Source organism: Rhinolophus sinicus, linkage group LG06, assembly GCF_036562045.2.
Source record: "Rhinolophus sinicus isolate RSC01 linkage group LG06, ASM3656204v1, whole genome shotgun sequence".
Taxonomy (NCBI): Eukaryota; Metazoa; Chordata; class Mammalia; order Chiroptera; family Rhinolophidae; genus Rhinolophus; species Rhinolophus sinicus.
Genome location: NC_133756.1, coordinates 161304602 through 161324917, shown reverse-complemented (window position 1 = coordinate 161324917; position 20316 = coordinate 161304602). Strand labels below are relative to the sequence as shown.

The following is a 20316-nucleotide window of genomic DNA, read 5'->3' as shown; positions in this document are numbered from 1 at the left end:
ACCTTTTCAGAGCAAGTTCAAGAGTTACACAAGGGGCTGTCATTACAGACACGGGAAGAATCAAAAAGCGGTGCAGCAGCTTTTGGGCCGTCTTCGGGAAAACCGAGAGCAGCAGCATTTCTTACAGGATTGTCATGAGGTGAGGCTCTCAGTTTCCCCACATCCCCTCCGACATTCCCCAGTCATCCCTTGCCCACAGGGCCCTGGCCCTTTGAGCCTAAAATCATCCACAGTGTTGTCTGCTGAGTATACGAACCCCTGCATGTCTTCTCCCCACACCCACCACTATTCCTGGCTCCCCTTCCCCCATTCTGTGCCTCACGCTTCCCTTCCTCTGAAATATACGGCCTTCCTCCATCTCTGCTCCATGTTTGGTCCAGCTAAAACTCTGGATCGATGAGAAGATGCTGACAGCCCAGGACGTGTCCTATGACGAGGCCCGTAACCTGCACACCAAGTGGCAGAAGCACCAGGCGTTCATGGCTGAGCTGGCCGCCAACAAGGACTGGCTGGACAAAGTGGACAAGGTGAGCGGTGTGACAGGAGCAGCAGGAAGAGCACCCGTGGGGCCTCTTCAGGGCAGGGTCCTTGCCACCAGGCAGGGGAGACTCCTAGCTTCAGGATATGGCTATTTCAGGGTTAGAGGTCGTGGGACCTCCCGTGCCAAACTTCCAAGGTGGAAACTTAATGGTCTGAGGGACAAACGTCTCAGGTCTATGGGACAGTGACTCCAGAACTTTGAGAAAGTACTGATTGATAGGGAGCCAAACTGCAGTTTTGGGTCAACACAATAACTATTCCTGGGCCCAAAGTAGGATGACACTCTTTGGCAGGGGTCAGCACACTTCCATAAAGAGCCAGATGGTAAATATTTCAGGCTTTGCAGACCATACAGTTTCTGCTGTGACTGCTGAACTCTGCTACTATAGTGCAAAAGCAACCATAGGGAGTACGTAAATCAATGAGTGTAGCTGTGTTCCAATAAAACTTTATCTATAAAGACAGGCAGTGGGCTACATTTGGCCCATGGGCCACAGTTTACCAACCCTTGCTTTTGAGTCTTGCTGTTCCTGATATTTGGTCCCCCACCCAGCCCTTTTTCAAGAGCTGAGCAGAGGTAAAACTTCATTTCTACTCAGCAAGTACTCCTGGACAAATTATATGCGCTGAGCACTCTGCTAGAGGCTGCAAAATACGTAAAAAAGACGCCTCCCTTCCCTCAAGGGCATAATGGTTGGGAAGAAGAGGAGAGTAGTGTATAGTCAGTGTTTCCATTTGTTCAGCAAATATTTACTTGGTGCTACTATATGCAAAGCCTTGTGGTAGTCACTGAGTGGGAACAAAGGTGATTCCATTGCAGGCCCCACCCTCGAGGAATGACACGGTAGTCAGGATAGAAGACATATACACAGCTAGATGAATTGAGTCCAAAGCAGAATGTGACAAGTGCAGTAAGAGAGAGCCCCATAAAGCCTGGCCACTGAGGACGACGTGTGGGAATCCCAAAAGCAGGAGCCTCCAGGGCAGTCCATGAAGGACGAATAGAATTTGGACATTTCTAGGTAGAGAAAACAGTGCAAACAGGAAACCAGAGGTGTGGAAGTGGTGGGTGTCTGTTTGGGAGCAGGGAGTGAGTCAGTCTGGCAGGAACAGGGAATGCTTGAAGGGCCACCATGGAGGCAAAGGTGGGAAAAGCTTGCTGGGCCAGGTCATGATCAAAGCCGTGGTCACCACATAAGGACTGTGTGTCAAAGTGTCTATTGTGCTGAAGGTTTGAGACGTTACCCAAGCTGTGCTAGATGCTGATGCTCTTTATCCTGGCGGCCATGTGTCTTGCTTTGTGTTCCTCTAGAAGCAGACCCTGAAACAAGGCTTCCAGGGCAGGCCACTTAAATGGGAGGTGATCGGAGGAAATACCAGTAGAGGTGTGGGGAGATGAAATGGAGCAGGGAAGGTAGTCAGGAAAGGGTTCACTACCATGCCAGTTACTGCAGTGGGCAACTGGGGCTCAGTCCTAATGGGTCACCCTGAGGCGGTGTCGAACATCAAAGTTATCCCAACCAAAGCACAAGGGTTTTGACTGTTTGTCCACCATCTCCCTATCTGTCACTGGTTCTGCGGACGGTAAGGACAGTAACCCTTTGGCACTTCCAGCCTGCGTTGCAAGCAAGTCAGGAGCTCATGCTTCCCTCACCTGCCCAGAAACAAAAGTCCTCCAGCAGAAAGGCTGGGAATGGGGTGACAGGTAAGACTCACTTGCCATAGGTCAGGTGAGGGGTGAGGAGCTGAGAAACATGAAATGCTAGCAAATAACACGAGACCACACGCTCTATAACACTAGAAACCACGAGCACGAGGGAACTCAAAATAGGAAAGATCGCAGTAACTTCTTAGTTGAAATGAGTTTTGAGCTGGACCTTGAAGGAAGAGTAGGTTTCGATCAGCAGTGAGGTAGGGAAGTTTCAAACCTTTGCGTAGAGCATGTTAATAAGAACACACCACAACTTGGAATTATTGCCCACACTTCAGATCCCTAGTGCCCTTTAAGTCCCTGGCCTGTAAAGTTCAGTGGTGTCTAATTCTGACAGTCACACTTCTTTGTCCCACCACCCAGGAAGGGCGGGAGCTGAGCCTTGAAAAGCCAGAGCTGAAAGCTCTGGTGTCGGAGAAACTGGAGGACCTACACAAGCGCTGGGACGAGCTGGAGACCACCACCCAGGCCAAGGCCCGCAGCCTCTTCGATGCCAACCGGGCCGAGCTGTTTGCCCAGAGCTGCTCTGCCCTGGAGAGCTGGCTGCTGAGCCTGCAGGCCCAGCTGCACTCCGACGACTACGGCAAGGACCTCACCAGCGTCAACATTCTGCTCAAGAAGCAGCAGGTGCGCGAGGGGCAGGGGGCCGGGGAGGGGATGAACAGCTGAAGAGAGGAGGAGGGAGCCCGTAGCTCTGGAGATTGGGGAGCCCCTTCTCAGACCTCGCAGACATTTTTCCTGGTGTTTCTCAAAGCAATTCCCATGGGCCACCAGATCAGAATTTCTGGGAGTGTGTATCAGTCAGAGTCAAGTCAGGAGACAGAAATCACACTCTAACTTGAACAAGGAAACTTTAGTGAAAAGAAGTATTAATTAGTAAAAGGTGGCTAACTACCGAAGGGGAAAAGAGAACTTCAAAGCAAGGGTCTGAAAATGTTTTCCTATAAAAAGCCAGACAATAAACATTTGGGGCTTTATGGGTCATAAATTGTCTGTCACAACGATTCAACTCTGTCCTTGTATGGTAAAAGCAGCCACAGACAGTATGTAAAAGAATGCTGTGGTTCTGTGCCAATAAAACTTTATTTACAAAAAAAAGGGCAGGGGCTGGATTTCCTGATCCCTGCTCTAAAGAATCCAGGAATAGCAAACGTAGGGAGCTGCTATACCTCCAGAGCTGAGGAGGGGTGCCCATGGAAGGAACCAGATGCCCTCTCCTCCACCCCTCAGACCTTGTTGGAGAGGACAGAAGCCCACTGACAGCGTAGAAATTTGCTGGGGTTTGACGAACCAGAGCAGGTCCAAAGCTGGCCGGCCAAGGCTGGCTAGCAGGAAGTTGCCACTGGGATGCTAGCAAAACTTGCTGGAGGGTGACAGCCACTGGGTCTCCACACACCATGGGCAGTTTTGCTGTAGGAGCAAGAAGAAAAGCGCCCTGGAACCACATACAGAAGCCCCGTCCTCTCCTGTGCATCCTGGTGTCCCTCTAGCGCTCTCTACTGACAAGGCCTAGCATTGCACCAGCTGGCAAAGGAGAAAGGTTTACAGGGTCCAGTTCCACTTCCTCAGAACAGACAAAGATGGATTTGGAACTGAGGTGGATTTGGGACTGAGGCTGTAAATTGCTAACTGGCGTGGTTAACGTGGCTTCCCCACCCCCAGACTCTTACATACATTAAAGCTTGAGATCCGCTGATCTAACTTGAACAAGGAGGAGATACTTGAACCAGGAGTGAACCCCAGGATAAGAAATCATGATGGGTTTGATGTCGACTAGTGTCTCCTCTGAGTTTAATGACATCTCCTTCCTCTTCCGGGTGGGCAGATGCTGGAGCGGGAAATGGCTGTGCGGGAAAAGGAGGTGGAGGCCATCCAGGCCCAGGCAAAAGCCCTGGCCCAGGAAGATCAGGGTGCAGGGGAGGTGGAGAGGACCTCGAGGGCCGTGGAGGAGAAGTTCAGGGCCCTCTGCCAGCCCATGAAGGAGCGCTGCCAGCGCCTGCAAGCCTCTCGAGAGCAGCACCAGTTCCACCGGGACGTGGAGGACGAGATCGTGAGTCACTAGGCTTGGGGGTGGGGTCGGGTCATCCCCATTGCAAAGTGCTCCCTGCCTTGTGCTGAGGAGATGTCAGCAGTGCTGTTTTCTCTTCCCTTTGCTATTGAAAATCCACCCTCTAGGGACACTTGGGGATGCCCTCTAGGTCCCTTTACCCCGGAATCAGAGATGACCATTTCCTAGTATACACAAACCAGGAGCCCTAGAAAACCTGCCCCGTTATCCAACCCCTAGCTCTTACGTTGCCCTCCGGACCTCCACTGATCACCCCCCACCTTTCTCATCCAGTTGTGGGTGACAGAACGGCTACCCATGGCTAGCTCCAGGGAACACGGCAAGGACCTGCCCAGTGTCCAGCTCCTCATGAAGAAAAACCAGGTAAGGCAGAGACTAAAGGCAAATGAATAGGTCCCAGAGCCTCCTCAGACATCGAAGTTTGTTTCTTTTTAAGACCTGAGGCTTCTCTGGCTCCCCTTCGAAGCTGTAGGGAATCCTAGACTTCAGCGGTTGGCCTTTCCTCACCTCAGGAAGATGCGTTCCCTTGGTAGAGATTACGGGGATACAGAGGGCTTTACCATCAATCACATCACTGGGCCAGAAGGGAGGGGACGTAAGATGATTCAGGAAGAAAGAGAAGGAAGTGTGTGGGGGGATTAATACTGAGTAGGTGTAAGCTGAGATGGAGGGTGAGGGAGGTCCTTGGCCAGTCTTCCAGTGTTTCCTCTTCTGTTGCTGGGGACAGACCCTGCAGAAGGAGATACAGGGTCACGAGCCGCGGATTGCAGACCTAACAGAGCGGCAGCGTGCCCTGGGTGCGGCTGCAGCAGGCCCAGAGCTGGCCGAGCTACAGGAAATATGGAAACGCCTGAGCCACGAGCTGGAGCTTCGAGCGAAGCGACTGGAGGACGCCTTGCGGGCCCAGCAGTTCTACCGCGACGCTGCCGAGGCAGAGGCCTGGATGGGCGAGCAGGAGTTACACATGATGGGCCAAGAGAAAGCCAAGGTGAGAGCCGGGGCAGAGCTCCGGCTATATGGCTGCTTCTTTCCTTTGCGTGACCCCCACTCCCTGATGCCCACTGGCCCATCCCCCAGGACGAACTGAGTGCCCAGGCGGAGGTGAAGAAACATCAGGTATTGGAGCAAGCCCTGGCCGACTACACCCAGACCATCCACCAGCTAGCAGCCAGCAGCCAAGACATGATTGACCACGACCACCCAGAGAGGTGAGCACAGCGGCAGCAAGCGGCCAAGCCCCTGGGCTAGAGGGGTGCCAGTTCCCAGAAGGGGCGAGGATTGTGGAGCCTTGCGTACTTCGTGTGTACAGAAACTTCTAGAAAGCTTGGGGCTTGGCAAGCAGTGGGGCGGCTCAGGGGGACAGGACTCTGCAGAAGAGGGTGGAGATCAGAACAACGGATGCTAAATCCTACCGTGGTTCCCCCGCCCTGCCCGGCCGCATAGCACGAGGATATCCATCCGCCAAGCCCAGGTGGACAAGCTGTACGCCAGCCTGAAGGAGCTGGCCGGGGAGCGGAGGGAGCGCCTGCAGGAGCACTTACGGCTGTGCCAGCTCCGCCGCGAGCTGGATGACCTGGAGCAATGGATCCAGGAGCGCGAGGTGGTGGCAGCCTCCCACGAGCTGGGCCAGGACTACGAGCACGTGACGGTAAGTGCAGGGAGGACACCAGCCACAGGTCAGCTCCCGGGAGAGTAGTAGAGAACCCACTGGGCGATTAGGGCTCTCCCTGTGCTGAGTACCACGGGCATGGGGTGCAAGACCAAGCGGAGCGTGTACGAGCATGCACTGTCCTCCCGGGTTTGGAGGTATTTAATTCGAAGAATCGTGCAAAAAGGGCGATGTGGGGCTGCACACAGACTTGGGCAAAAAGGAAATTACCCATCAGTCTTTTCCAATACCATGTTTCCCCCAAAATAAGACCTAGCCAGACCATCAGCTCTAATGCATCTTTTGGAGCAAATATTAATATAAGACCCAGTATTCTATTATATAAGACCCTGTCTAATATTAAAATAAGACCCGGTCTTATATTATATTAAAATAAGACCCGGTCTTATGTCAAATAAGACCGGGTCTTATATTAATTTTGGCTCCAAAAGAAACAGTAGAGCTGATGGTCTACCTAGGTCTTATTTTCGGGAAACACAATAGAACTCGACAGTATAGGGTATCCCTGTGTGAAGGCTAAAAGTCCCAAGTGCCTGCATGGCCTTTGCTGGACGCCAGGGCGTCAGTCAAATCCAAGATCACTGGGAATCAGCTGCATCTGCTCATGAACTCAGCTGAGCTGGAGAAAGGTATTTCAGGCCACGTAGCCCAGAGGGGAGAGAAGTAGGTCTCAGTTTGGGGTGAGCGGACTCTCCCCATTAGTGTCACAGTGTATGTGCACATATTCCTTCCACCAGATGCTCCGGGACAAATTCCGAGAGTTCTCCCGGGACACAAGCACCATTGGTCAGGAGCGTGTGGATAGTGCCAACACATTGGCCAATGGGCTCATCACTGGGGGCCATGCCGCCCGGGCCACCGTGGCCGAGTGGAAGGACAGTCTCAACGAGGCCTGGGCCGACCTGCTCGAGCTGCTGGACACGCGGGGGCAGGTGCTGGCTGCCGCGCACGAGCTGCAGCGCTTCCTGCATGGGGCTCGTCAGGCCCTGGCACGGGTGCAGCACAAACAGCAACAGCTTCCAGATGGGACTGGCCGGGACCTCAATGCTGCTGAGGCCCTGCAGCGCCGCCATTGTGCCTTTGAGCATGACATCCAGGCCCTCAGCGCCCAGGTCTGACCTGAGCATGGGAGGAAGGGGGTGGCTTGGAGGAGACTTTGTGGGAAATGTGCGGGGGTGTTCTCAGAAATGCTAAGGGGATGGCATCCTCGGGAGGGCCACTCAGGGATGAGGTAGACATCTCTGGCCAGCGGACATCTGGCCACTGTTCGCACTTTTAATGACAGGCCTTCTCGAGGGCCCATGACATATTCACATGGCCCCAATAGCTAGAATATTCTTCATTTTGTACAAAAAAATCCACCTGTTGATCCCACCTCTTGGTTAGAGCTGCCACCCAACTCCCTTTTTCAGACTGAAAATCTCGAGCAATCTTTGAGGTCCCTCACATCCTGGACAGGCCTCTAACAGCCCAAGTGGCTGATGACCCTTTCAAGGGGTTGTTCCCCTCCCCTCCCCCAAGCTAAACCCGGGCCCCCAGATGAGACCCAATGAGTATGACCGCTTACTCTGAGCACCAGCCATCACCTTTCCCAGCCCCGACCCTCTGCTGCTCCTCCTGCTTCTCTGGCTGGTAGAATGGACAGAGGCCAGGACAGAGCGAGGCTATAGCTCCCGAGTCACCAGCTTTGCCTGACTGTGACCCGGGGCCCTGCAGGTCCAGCAGGTACAGGACGATGGCCGCCGGCTCCAGAAGGCCTACGCCGGAGACAAGGCCGAGGAGATTGGCCGCCACATGCAGGCTGTGGCCGAGGCCTGGGCACAGCTTCAGGGAAGCTCTGCCGCCCGCCGCCAGCTGCTGCTGGACACAACGGACAAGTTCCGCTTCTTCATGGCTGTCCGGGAGCTGATGCTGTGGATGGATGGGGTGAATGTGCAGATGGATGCCCAGGAGCGGCCCCGGTGAGGACCATGGTGCCCCTGACCTACGGGGGTTGTGAGCCAGCGGCTGGGATCGGGTTGTGGGCAGCGGGTGATACGGTCTCTGTACCACCAGGGATGTGTCCTCTGCAGACCTGGTCATCAAGAACCACCAGGGCATCAAGGCCGAGATAGAGGCCAGGGCGGACCGCTTCTCCTCTTGCATTGAGATGGGGCAGGGGCTGCTCGCCAGGAGCCACTACGCGGCTGAGGAGGTGGGTGAAGCCTGGGCACAGCCGGGTCACCTTCCCGGGGCAGGCCTTAATGCGGATTTCTCTGAGTCTTTCTGCTTCTTCTGGTTCTTTCTTTACAGAAACCTTTCACTCTCTCCCTACCTCAGTGCTATTCAGGGATTTCCCCATTCCATCTCCCCCCGCCAGAGCTATCTGCCTCTTGAAATCAGAAATCACTAATTCCCCTGTGTGAGTTTCCCAGGGACCCTGAAAAGGCCCAACTGGGTACTAACTCACATTCCGCACCCCCCAGATCTCAGAGAAGCTGTCTCAGCTGCAGGCACGGCGCCAGGAGACAGCTGACAAGTGGCAGGAGAGGATGGACTGGCTCCAGCTTGGTGAGCCACTTTGGGGACCAGGAAACTGGCTGAGGGCACCAGGCCCTGGGAGGAGGGGCTGGGGGGGGTCTTACACCCTGTAGTTCCCAGAATAAGTAAGACCAGGAATCCTGGGCATGGAATTCAGGGTACCCACTCTTGGCACTGCCTGGCTCTGCCCTGTGCTCCTGCTCTGGGGCAGAAGCTTTCTCTGTCCCTGTCCTGGAAATGCTGTGATTACAGTGCCCTGCTGGTGCCCACTCTGACCTGCCATCTCTCTGCAACCCCCCCACTCCTGCAGTTTTGGAGGTGCTCGTGTTTGGAAGAGACGCAGGTATGGCGGAGGCCTGGCTGTGCAGCCAAGAGCCATTGGTGCGAAGTGCTGAGCTGGGCTGCACAGTCGATGAAGTCGAGAGCCTCATCAAGCGGCACGAGGCCTTCCAGAAGTCAGCAGTGGCCTGGGAGGAGCGTTTCAGCGCCCTGGAGAAGCTCACTGCGGTGAGGGCCACAGGACCCCAGGAAGGCTCCCCAGGCCGCTGCCCCAGGCCTGTGCTCTCTCCTGCTGGAAGAAGACAGTTTTTCTCTTCCCAGTGCACCAGCACGTGAGCCAAGTGCCATGTTGTCACCATAGCTTCAGGGGTCATCAGCTCCCTGAGTGACATTGAGACACCATCTCCCCCATTCCTTCTAATTTCTACCTTCTTTTAGAATTATAGTCTCCATTCTCTTTCATCATACATTTCAGCTTTCCCCAACTCCCTGGTCCTCTTCAATGAGACGTTCCGTGCTCTGACCTCAGAATTTTTTGACAGCTGGAGGAGCAGGAGAAGGAGCGGAAAAGAAAGAGGGAGGAGGAGGAACGGAGGAGACAGCCCCCTGCTCCAGAGCCCACAGCCACTCTGCCCGAAGGGGTCCTGGTGGACAGGCAGGCCGCTCCTGATGCTTCCTGGGACGGGTGAGAGCCGGGACACTTGGGGGAGGAGGATGAGGCTGAGCCTGAGCAACCTAAGGACTTGTTGTGTGTCACCTTCTGCCACTCCAGAACCCACCCCCGGCTACCAGCGTCCACACAGCCAGCCAGCATTAACGGAGTCTGCACAGATGCAGAGTCCCCACAGGTGACCCCCGCTGCCCCGTGTGCCCCCATCCCAATGTTAGACCCCCTTGCACATCCTTCTACAGCTTCTTGTCCTTGTAGCCCCTGTTGGAACAACAGAGACTTGAGCAAGGCAGCTTCCCAGAAGGGCTTGTCAGTTCCTCCTGGAGATACGGGTGTTGATATCTGGAGGGACAGAGGGGTAGGGTGGTGGGGACATGGGGGACAGGAGAAGGCAGAGGCTCAAAAGAAACCTGGGGGGGGGGTGGAAGGACCAGCTCTTGAACTTCAAGCTTCATGACACCCAGGCTAGGTAATTGCCACCTCATCCTTTGATGCAGACACCGTTTTCCCCACAGGAGTCTGGCGCAGGAGACGAGGCCAACGGGCCACAAGGAGAGAGGCATACCCAGCCACAGGGCTCGGCCCCTCCTGTCATGCCCCACAGCAGGTCATCCGAGTCAGCCCGGGTTGCCACCTTGCCCCCTCGAGGCCCAGAGCTCTCTGCCCAGGAACAGATGGAGGGGATGCTATGCCGCAAACAGGAGATGGAGGCCTTCGGCAAGAAGGCCGCCAACAGGTACCGGGTCTGGCCATGCAGTGCCTGTGGCCTCTCCAGTCCCTGCCTTCTGAAGACGCTTGCCTGGAACCTCTTCCTAGATAGAGGAGGGAGGGTACCCTGCAGGAGGGGTGTCGTCTGGGAAAGGGGTAGGACCCCGGAGCAAAGCGGGGCCTCAGGAGGGTGTAAAGACAACGGGCCTAACGGCAGCAGTGGCACTGGAAGTCCTAGAACACCCAGGCTCTTCCCAGGGTTACCAGCCCCCCCAGAAGCTGGTCACCTCGTCACCTGCACCGTGTCCCTCCCAGGTCATGGCAGAATGTGTATTGCGTCCTGCGGCATGGGAGCCTTGGCTTTTACAAGGATGCGAAGGCAGCCAGCACGGGAGTGCCATACCATGGAGAAGTGCCTGTCAGCCTGGCCAGGGCCCAGGGCAGCGTCGCCTCTGATTATCGAAAGCGCAAACATGTCTTCAAGCTGGGGTAGGAACGGAACCGTGCTCTCACGATGCGAGGGGAAGTCAGAGCAAGACAAGATGAAGGGTAGCCATGATCTTGGTTCGGAGGGGATTGAGTTACAGGGCCAGGCCTTTGGGGACAGAGACGTACAGGAGGGAGAGGGGGCGAGTCTGGTTGTGTTACACTGAGGGGAGTGGGAGCCTCAAGGCTCAGTCCTGACGGCGGATGACGTCAAGCTGACATTATCCTGGAGAGGCTATCTGCAGACAGGGTGCTGGCACGCCTCTGCCTCCAGGGGACCTCCAAGGGCTTGCCCCTGCCTGCCTGCAAGCAGCCAGAGCAGGAGGCACGGCCTGGGATGGAAGTGAGCTCACCCTGGTCCTCCACAGCCAGTCAGGAAGGATTTACACAGGTCTGGGAATCTGGAGAATGTGCAGGGCTGTGTGATGGGCTCTGAGGGCTCCGCTGGCGCGTTCTCCAGCCTGGTCTCTGGGTGGATGCCCAGCAGGGGTCAGGCTGCTCCAGATTCTCAGCTCTGCCCTGAGGTTTCTTTTCCTCCCACAGCTTACAGGACGGAAAAGAATATTTATTCCAAGCCAAGGATGAGGTGAGCTGTCCCCTTCTCCCCCCATGTCCCTATCTCTGCGTCGCCACTCCAGAAACCTCCAGCCGCACATTTCCCTTTCTTCCCTCTCCTTTTTCTCTTCCTTAAGTGTCTCATTCTTTGTAATCAGACAACCCACAACGAAGCTAAGTGGATATTGTGTGTGAAGGCCACACAAAAAGATGTTCCCTCTCTTCAGAGGTCTTTTTTTTCTCTAAGAAGATGGAATAGTCAGATCGTTTTTCTGCCTCCTCCTCTTCCTCTTCCCCGGCTGCCTCAGCAGCGTCCCTGACGCTGACCGGTTGTCTTTCCATGTTCCCTGTAGGCAGAGATGAGCTCGTGGCTGCGGGTGGTGAATGCAGCCATTGCCACTGCGTCCTCTGCCTCTGGAGAGCCTGAAGAGCCAGCAGTGCCCAGTGCCACCCGGGGCATGACCCGGGCCATGACCATGCCCCCAGTATCGCCGGCCGGGGCTGAGGGGCCTGTGGCACTTCGCAGCAAGGACGGCAGAGAACGAGAGCGAGAAAAACGCTTCAGCTTCTTCAAGAAGAGCAAGTAGTTGGGGGCAAGACTTCCAGGCCAGCTCCCTCCCTCTGTTCAGGAAACTGCCAGGGACTGTCAACAGGGACCACCCTCTTGTCAGACAACTGCCTGCTGCTAGGGTCTGTTGCCAAGGTCAGCCCATCACCAGGAACTGTCTCTGGGGACAAGTCAGTGTTTCCAAGGGCAACCCTACTCTTCTGCTATTTAATTTCAGACTGGTGGTGGGACCCAGGCAACCCCCAGTTCCACTCCCCCCGACTTGTTCCTTCTTCCCCCAGCCTTATGCCTCCGTCCCCACCACAGTGCGGACAGTGCCGCACCCTCAACGTAGGCCATGTGGGGAATGGCGGCCCCCGCCTCAGGGTCGTTCTCCCACCACAGCTAGGGCACGCCGTCTGGTTCCTTGCCCCTGGGGACCAGCCAGGAACCTCTCAGAGCTGAAGCAGGACCTGGGGGCAAGATTGTCAGATGATGGAGTCAGAGACGCCGAAGCTGCCCGTTCCCGTCCTTCCTTATCCTCTGACTCGAGTGGCCACTCCATCTCCAGCGAGTCTCAATGGCTTCCAGGTGTGAGTTGTTCAGGGGCAACCACAGCCTTGTGTCTGGCCAAGGAGGTGATTAAACAGCTCAGCTTCTCTTACTGCTTCTGGGTGTCTTTGCTTTCCTGACCACAAGCCTCTCGGTGCCCATGTTCTTCCCTCTGGCTCTGGTCTCCTGGGTGTCAGGTTTTCACTCGGCCCCCAACCTCCAAGCCGTCAAAGAACCACATTATTCTGAGAGTCGCCCTACCTTGATCTCATTCCCCCATGATAATGACCTTCGGTTTGCTGGGTTGATGGATGTCCAGCCTCTTTTTAGACCAAAGAAGTTCATCATGGGTCAGGATGATGTTAACAAGCAGTATTAATGTTAAAAAGCCGTGAACGACTGCTTCCCTGGAGCACAACTTGCTTCACTCTCGATTCTTTCAACAGTTTCCAAAACCAAAGACTGAAGAGCATTGTCACAACCTAGTCTCAGCCCCACAGCGGAGAGTGGAGCATACGGGAGGGGGGGTGATTACTGACCTCCCCTCTGTCTCCTCCCCAATGGAGGATCAAGGGAGTTAGGACAGGGATCAGTTAAGTCAGCAGGTTCCCAGTCCACTGACCAATAGAGTGACAGTACCCGGGAAGCCACGCGATACATCCTCAGTGTGTGAATACACAAACACACAGGAGAAGATTCAAGAGCTAATGAAGTACAAAGAAAAGATTCTCCCTTATCTCTGGCGTTGGCAATTGGGGGTTTTGAGGCAATCGTCTTTGTCCTGGTGGCCTCCTACAGTAGCAAAGCTTTGTCCTTTCACTGTTCCCCGTACATACACAAACAACCATTTCTTCTGGGGTCTCAGAGAATATCTTTCCAGGAAAGCAGCCCTGTGTTCAGCACACCCCCGACCATCATCGGCCATGACAAAGACAGGGTCAGGTGTGTACAGGCCCAGGACTAGCACAACGCAGCCCCAGAATGGTCTCCAACCATGAGATCTGGTAGACCAGGTAGCCCACAGAATAATTATCCCTGTCTCTTAAGAAAGCACATTCAGAAATATTCACAGTAATCATGTAGATAAATGTAACCTATCTGTCATAGGACTAAATGGAATAATACGTCAGCACTACAACTGTCTCTTGTTCAGGTACAATTGTAAGTTTTCCACTGTGAAGGAAGAGAAAGTCATACATTTTGGAGTGTTCAGAGAATCTGGGTATTTACACTCCAAGGTGGCAAGCCTGGAGATTGGGGGAAAGTAATATTTGGAAATTTTAGATGGAAATGTATATGGGGTGAGAAATTAATGGAGAAATTATCATGTTACCGTGTAAAATATACGTGTAAATAGGCCAGCCAAGGGAAGGTCCTGCAGAATGCAGTCGGTGGAGAGGTAATGAAAATGTGCTTTGAGCATCATCTGCAGACACGTGGCAGCTGAATCTCCCTGGGTGCGTGAATCCTTAGCATGAATCCTTAAGGACAGTACATAGAAGATGATGAGCATAATGTCAGAAAGTCTTGAGAGACACCTCCAGATACGAATAGAAGAAAAGTCCCAGGAAAGATGACAATGGAATGGAGAAGTGAGGGGATATGAGACAGGTTAGAGCACAAAAGTACAATAAAGCAGGCACCATAAATCAATGAGGAAATATAGACAGATAAAAATGGATTAATTATTTAGAGAAAAATATGTTTTCATTCTCACCTAACACCACCTCTAAGGGTGAAACTATATCTGCGCTGCCCAACACAGTAGCCGCAAGCCACACGTGGCTGCTGAGCCCTTGAAATGTGGCTAGTCTACACTGAGATGTGCTGTAAGTGTAAAATGCTGACGGATTTTGAAGACTGAAGAGGACAAGAATTTAAAATATCTCAAAGATTTTTATATTGATTATATGTTGAAATATTTTAGTGATAACTGGGTTTCAAAAGGATTAAAGTTCATTTCAACTGTTTCATTTTACTTTTTAAATGTGTTTACTAGAAAAGAAAAATTTTAAGAATTTTTGTAAGAGTTTATTTGAGCCAAAACTGATGACATATGCCAGGGAGCAAGATCTCAAATGCACCCTAGACATTTTTAAATTACATATGTGGCTAACCGATTTCTATTTGGATAGCACCGCTCTAAATGGATGGTGAATGTGAAAACATTAATGTGAAAGGTAAAAAGATGAATGTTAATAAAAGAAAATGTAGGAGAATATATGTGTGACTCGGGGAAAGGAAATCTTACACAAAACTTCAAAAGCACAAACTTTAAAAATTGATTAATTTGATTACATAAAAAAAGTAAGGATTTCTGTTCAATGAAGGGTTCCATGGACAAAGGTAATAATTTGGTGGAACGAGAGAAGATACTTGAAACCAATAAGAAAGTAATATCTAGAATATATGTGAAAATCCTGTAAATTGACAACAAAAAGGAGACTGCAACCTAACAAGAAAAATGGGCAAAAGTTATGAATAGGAAATTCACAGAAGAGTAAACCCAAAAAAATTAAGAAGAGACGCTTAAAATCATTAATAATCAGATAAGTGCAAATTAACGTAACAGTGATAACATCATTTTATATCAGACTGGCAAAAATTGGGAAACAGGATAATGTCAAACATTGGCATAGACATTGAGATACAGGGTCCTTCACGAGCTGCGGGTGGGAGGGTAGCCTGGTACAATTTTTCCAACTTAGTTCCATGTATATATCCTATGATTCAATAATCTAGCAATTACACCCCTGAGTTTATACCCTCCCAACGTCTCACATGGATCCATTAGGGCACTCGTAATTAACATAGGGATGTTAACTGCAACCTTGTTTATAACGGTGGGGAGTTGAAGGCAACCTGACGTCTGACACCCAGAGAAGGACCTGTTAACTATGGTGGTTGCAAACTGGAGTATTACTCACTGATTAGCTATCACATCTCGCACTTAGTGAAAAAAAGTCAGAAACAACAAGCTCTACAACACAATTTACATAAATTAATTTACCCAAGTGCACAATCGTTGGACCTTGTTTAGATCCATATTAGAAGAAACCAACTATAAGAAGACATTTGCAACAATCTAGGGAAAATTTCAACATAAATATTAGATAATATTAGCATAGCATAGAGCTGATGTATTAGTTGGAGGCAGATAGTGAATTCCTTATAGGTGAAATGACATGTCTGGGATTTGCTTTTAAAAACACCAGCCCCCACCCCAAAAAAAGTGGAGGGGCTAGATGAAATATCAGCAAAACGTTGATAATTGTCAAAGCTGGGCAAAAGGTATATAGGAGTTCATCATATTCTCTCCATGTGTCTTTTTGAAAATTTCCACAAAACTTTTTTTAGAAACAATAAAACATTTTTAAATGGAAAAAGCAGATATGCACTAAAAAGAACCTTGCAAAAACACAAAATAATACACATTAAACTCATTAGAATGGTTGCCTATGAGGAAAAGGGAAAAGAGATAAAAGGGAATCAATAAGAGTCGAGAAATAGATGGGGGGAAGGAAATGGTGCAGTCAGAACTAGGAGAAGGAACAGTATAAAAACGGAGGAAAAAAGGATGGTAAATGAAATGAAAATTTTAGAAGGGTGAAAACTTAAAAGGATATTAGTTCTGTGACCTCAGAAAATTCTGGGAGTTGGAGAGGATAACAGAACCCAAAACACAGTGTATCAAGGTGGGCGATAGCAGGGTCAGACTCTCCGTTTGTGAAGTCAGTATAGAGAAGATGAGTGTAAGCCATTCCAGAAATGGGTGAAGAGGTCCCTAAACATATTTCAAAAGTCTGAGTGTAGACAGAAACTGGAAATGACCAAGAGAAGAAGGGAAGGGGAGAGATAGATAGAATTAGGCGGGAGACAAACATGAGTGTTACTAAAATTGCAAGGACGGTGCCTCTTCTGAAATGGCTGGGAAGCAAACAGAACCCAGTGAGAAGAGAAACATATCAAAGTAGCTGGGGGGAAGAGGACAGCCTCAGGAATTTGTGCCTGGTGGTATCAGAGAAGCTTCTGTGGTGCCACCACAATGAGGAATGGTGACTGACAGCAACCCTGGCATGCTTTACTCAGAGATAAACTCAGTCCATCAATCTCTATAAACGTCTGTTCTTTGTTCAAGGGTGACAGTGAGTAATCCACCTAATAGCTTCCCTTTTGCCACCAGGGGGAGCCCTTGAACCACAGCTGAATTTTGAAAGCTAGCAAGTGCCCCGAGAATCACAAGTGCCTAGTCCTCCAGCAGCTTGGTGTGGACGTGGAGACCCTGTCCCACACCCAAATCAAGGGACCTGTCCAGGCCTTTGCACCAAGTATTCCCTTGGCGTGCTCACCATGGACCAGGAACTGTGACGGACACACCGTGAGTTCTTATACTCTAGCTAAAGAGAGAAACCAGCCCACGTACATGCACGAGCAAACAAAACATGACTAAGGGTATCCTGGGTAGAATGCCTCCTAGGGCTATCCCAGCTCTGCCATCTTTGGTTATCAGTTTCCTTACCAATGAATAACACGTTTGCAATGAAAAATTTTTAGATGATGTTTAAAGCTCTACAAAAAATGACTAGATTCGCTTAAAATGTGGCTCGTCTGTATTTCTAAATGTCCCAAGCTGCCATAGAGGTTGGCCAGCCCGCTAAGTAAGCTCCCTTTTAGGGAACCCAGTGAGATAACCCTTTCTCATCAGCTGCCGGCCCCTAACCCCCGTTGCGGCAGGCCCTATAGCACCACCCATTGTGATGGTTAGTGACAACCCGGCCTTCTCATTTCACTAAGGCAGTGGTTGCGTCTGGACCCCTCCTGACGCGTGAGCGCCGGCCCCCCACCCCTTCCACGGTGGTGATTGGCTAACCCGGGCTGGGGGCGGGCGGACCTCCGCTCCGCAGCGCCATCACCAGCTGGCCCCGCCCCTGAATCGGGGCAGCTGGGAGCTGAGCCCCGGGCAACAATTTACATGCGGCCGTGGGATTGGTCGCCCGGCTCCTGCGAGGGGGAGGGGAGAGCCAGCGCACACTCGCGCGTGCGTGAGCTGGCGCGCGAGATAGGGCCCGGTCGCGCCGAGGCTCGAGCGGCCGTCGCCATTTTGTAGGGTTCTCTCTGACGCGGGAGCCGCCGCCACCACCGCCGCCGCCCGGAGGTGTGAGGGGGTCTTGTGGGTGTGTGGGGAGCTCGAGGGCGGGCCGGAGCGGGCCAGGCCGGGCCTCGGAGGGCGAGGATGGCCCCAGATTTGGGTTTCTCCTCTGGCTGCGGGAGGTCCCGGGAAGACAACGGGAGGAGGCGGGGCCGGGTCCCCGGAGGGGGCGGGGCAGGGGTCGAGTCGAGTCTTTGTTGGGGCGAAGGAGCTGGAGGTTGGGAGGCTGGGGGGGTCCAGGATTGGGGCGAAAGGAGCCTTTTTATTCTTAGAGTAGCTTCATAGGTGATACCTCACGGAGGAGAGCTACACAGATTTCCCTCCAAAATCTTGTGACCAGGGACTTTCAGATATATGCCTCTTGCCTCCTGCTTGGGCTCATCTCTTTCCTTCCCCCCAAAGAGTATTTTAAGACGTGAAACTGCTAACTAACCGTTGCTTAAATGTGCCTCATTTCACGGAGATGATGGACAATGCAATGCTTGCCGCCCCCCGACCTCCTGTTTGCGTGTCACACACAGCTCACACTACTCCTTCACAAACCTTTCTCTCAATTGAGAAAAAAATAACGGATGTCTGTGTGAGGGACTTGAAAGTGCCAGGAACTTCTTTGGAGGATTAAACCAAATGCAATGCGCTGGAATTGCCGGCTCCACCCCTAACTTGTGGAAATCTTGTTTCTCCCCTCTCAGGCTCTTGTCAGAATGGTGAAGCTGTTCATCGGAAACCTGCCCCGGGAGGCCACCGAGCAGGAGATCCGCTCACTCTTTGAGCAGTATGGGAAGGTGCTGGAATGTGATATCATTAAGAACTACGGCTTTGTGCACATAGAGGACAAGACGGCGGCCGAGGATGCCATCCGCAACCTGCACCATTACAAGCTGCACGGGGTGAACATCAACGTGGAAGCCAGCAAGAATAAGAGCAAAGCTTCAACCAAGTTACATGTGGGCAACATCAGCCCCACCTGTACCAACCAAGAGCTTCGGGCCAAGTTTGAGGAGTATGGTCCAGTCATCGAGTGTGACATCGTGAAAGATTATGCCTTCGTACACATGGAGCGGGCAGAGGATGCGGTAGAGGCCATCAGGGGCCTTGACAACACAGAGTTTCAAGGTGAACTGCTCTGGGGTCTGGGTGGCAGAACTGAGTGGGGTCTATCTAGCTCAAGGCACAGGCAAGAACATAGGGCCAGGGGGCTGGCCGGGTGGTGTCTTCCATTCCCTTTTAGCAGGAAAGAATAGAAAGATGGTATGTTTACCACTCTTAAGCGCAGTAACTCTTGGAGAAGCAAATACTTCCCCTTTTCAGGTTTGCCAAGATTTTCAACGGCATAGAATCACAAACTGGGTTACTGGATCCTTTAGGTTTCATTCATTTGAGTGCTATTGGAAGTTTAACCTGCCTGGGCAAATGAGTACGTCGTGGGAAAAGGGAGGATAAATTCTGTGGCTTACCTGTTTCTTTCGTTTTGACCAGAGAGCCTTCTATTTGAGAGTTCAAATGCATAGGATTTATACTTTTTACTGTCTTGGGTGATGAGTTGTGGTGGGAAAAAAGAACGGGGAGATCTGGAGGAACCCCTGTATTCTAAATCTGGGTGGTGAACCTGGATTTGGGGGAGTGCTCAAATTTGTTCAGCCTGTGAACTAGACAAGCACAGCCAAAAACCATGCCATGGATTACAGATGCTCCTCGACTTACAATGGGATTATGTCCTGATAAGCCCATCGGAAGTGGAAAAGACCATAAATCAAACATGCGTTTAATATGACACTGTAGAGTATCAGTTGTTTGCCCTCGTGATCATCGGGGCGACTTGAGTGGTGGCTCGCCACCACTGCCCAGCATCACCAAAGAGGACAGTACCAGGTATCACTAGCCCGGGAAAAGATCAAAATTTGAAGTACAGAATGCATATTGCTTTCATACAATCATAAAGTGGAACCATTGTAAGTCGGGGACTGTCTGTATTCTTCTCCACCTCTTATTTATTCCTAAGAGAAAAGAGAAATTTGTAAAAATATTAGGATGAATGAGAATGATGGCCCTGCTTCTTCTGAGGAGATTCCGGTAAGATATTCTAGTAAATAACATGCTGTTGATCTCAATAATAAAGGTACATATGTTGTCATTACTACCACAGGAGGTTGTCTGAGGACTCTAGAACTATACTAATACGGTAGCTACTAGCCACATGTAGCTATTAAATTGAAATTAAATAAAACGTAAAAATCACTGTCTCAGTTGTACTGCACACATTGCAAGCACTCAGAAGTCACATGAGGCAAGTGGCTACTGTCTTAGTGCAGATATGGAACATTTCCATCCTCAAAGTTCTGTTGGACAGTGCTGTTCTACAAGTTTTTATGTCTTACGGATCAGTGTAGTGATCCATAAGATTTAAAACATCGGAAAAGAAAAATCTCTTCTTTTTGTTGACAGTATCATCTTGGATCACACATTTACTGCCACTTTTCAGGTTCACAAACTAACACCGTGTTTTGTCTGGGTGCCACTAAAAGGGTTAAGTACTTAAGGGGCCTCTGCTAAACCTGGGAAACAGAAAAGAAATGGGAGAAGAGGAGACGTTGACCAGAAAGGGGTGAGTTTGTAAATAGTGGAGATTGCAGATAGTGCCTCAGATATCTCTGGCCTCAGCCAGTGGTGACCTGGCATTTAGCGAGTCTAAAGCGTAGGGCAGATGTTATAGATAACTTGCTACAAAGTCATGTGACTTTGGACAGGTATTTTAACTTCTCTGTGCTTCATTTTCCCCACTTATAAAAGAGAGTTAATGATCCCTGTGGTGCCTCCCTCGCATCACAGGATGGTAGTAAGGCTAGAATGAGGGGTAATAGA

At 51.4% G+C, this 20316-nt stretch overlaps 2 protein-coding genes across 7 annotated transcripts in view; both read left to right on the top strand.

Annotated features, from left to right (window-relative positions):
• SPTBN2 (spectrin beta, non-erythrocytic 2) overlaps positions 1–12414 on the top strand; it is a 36890-nt gene extending 24476 nt beyond the window's left edge. For all 3 annotated transcript variants that reach the window (XM_019737612.2, XM_019737610.2, XM_019737611.2), the window contains 19 exons: positions 49–139; positions 381–527; positions 2615–2878; positions 4077–4301; positions 4593–4682; positions 5047–5307; positions 5397–5527; positions 5763–5967; positions 6726–7100; positions 7705–7949; positions 8044–8182; positions 8454–8538; positions 8819–9015; positions 9330–9472; positions 9560–9635; positions 9973–10193; positions 10481–10654; positions 11195–11237; positions 11560–12414. In XM_019737612.2, the coding sequence (XP_019593171.2) occupies positions 49–139; positions 381–527; positions 2615–2878; positions 4077–4301; positions 4593–4682; positions 5047–5307; positions 5397–5527; positions 5763–5967; positions 6726–7100; positions 7705–7949; positions 8044–8182; positions 8454–8538; positions 8819–9015; positions 9330–9472; positions 9560–9635; positions 9973–10193; positions 10481–10654; positions 11195–11237; positions 11560–11793 (3346 nt within the window). In that variant the 3' untranslated portion in view covers positions 11794–12414. The remainder of the gene's footprint in view (positions 1–48; positions 140–380; positions 528–2614; positions 2879–4076; positions 4302–4592; positions 4683–5046; positions 5308–5396; positions 5528–5762; positions 5968–6725; positions 7101–7704; positions 7950–8043; positions 8183–8453; positions 8539–8818; positions 9016–9329; positions 9473–9559; positions 9636–9972; positions 10194–10480; positions 10655–11194; positions 11238–11559) is intronic.
• Positions 12415–17320: 4906 nt separating this feature from the next.
• The window catches only part of LOC109450384 (RNA-binding protein 4B), a 10197-nt gene continuing 7201 nt past the window's right edge, over positions 17321–20316 (top strand). For all 4 annotated transcript variants that reach the window (XR_012497643.1, XM_019737622.2, XM_019737620.2 and 1 more), the window contains exons 1-2: positions 17321–17460; positions 18147–18570. Coding sequence is in view for 3 of the 4 variants with exons in the window: in XM_019737622.2 (XP_019593181.1) it covers positions 18159–18570 (412 nt within the window). In the remaining variant the exon portion in view is untranslated. The remainder of the gene's footprint in view (positions 17461–18146; positions 18571–20316) is intronic.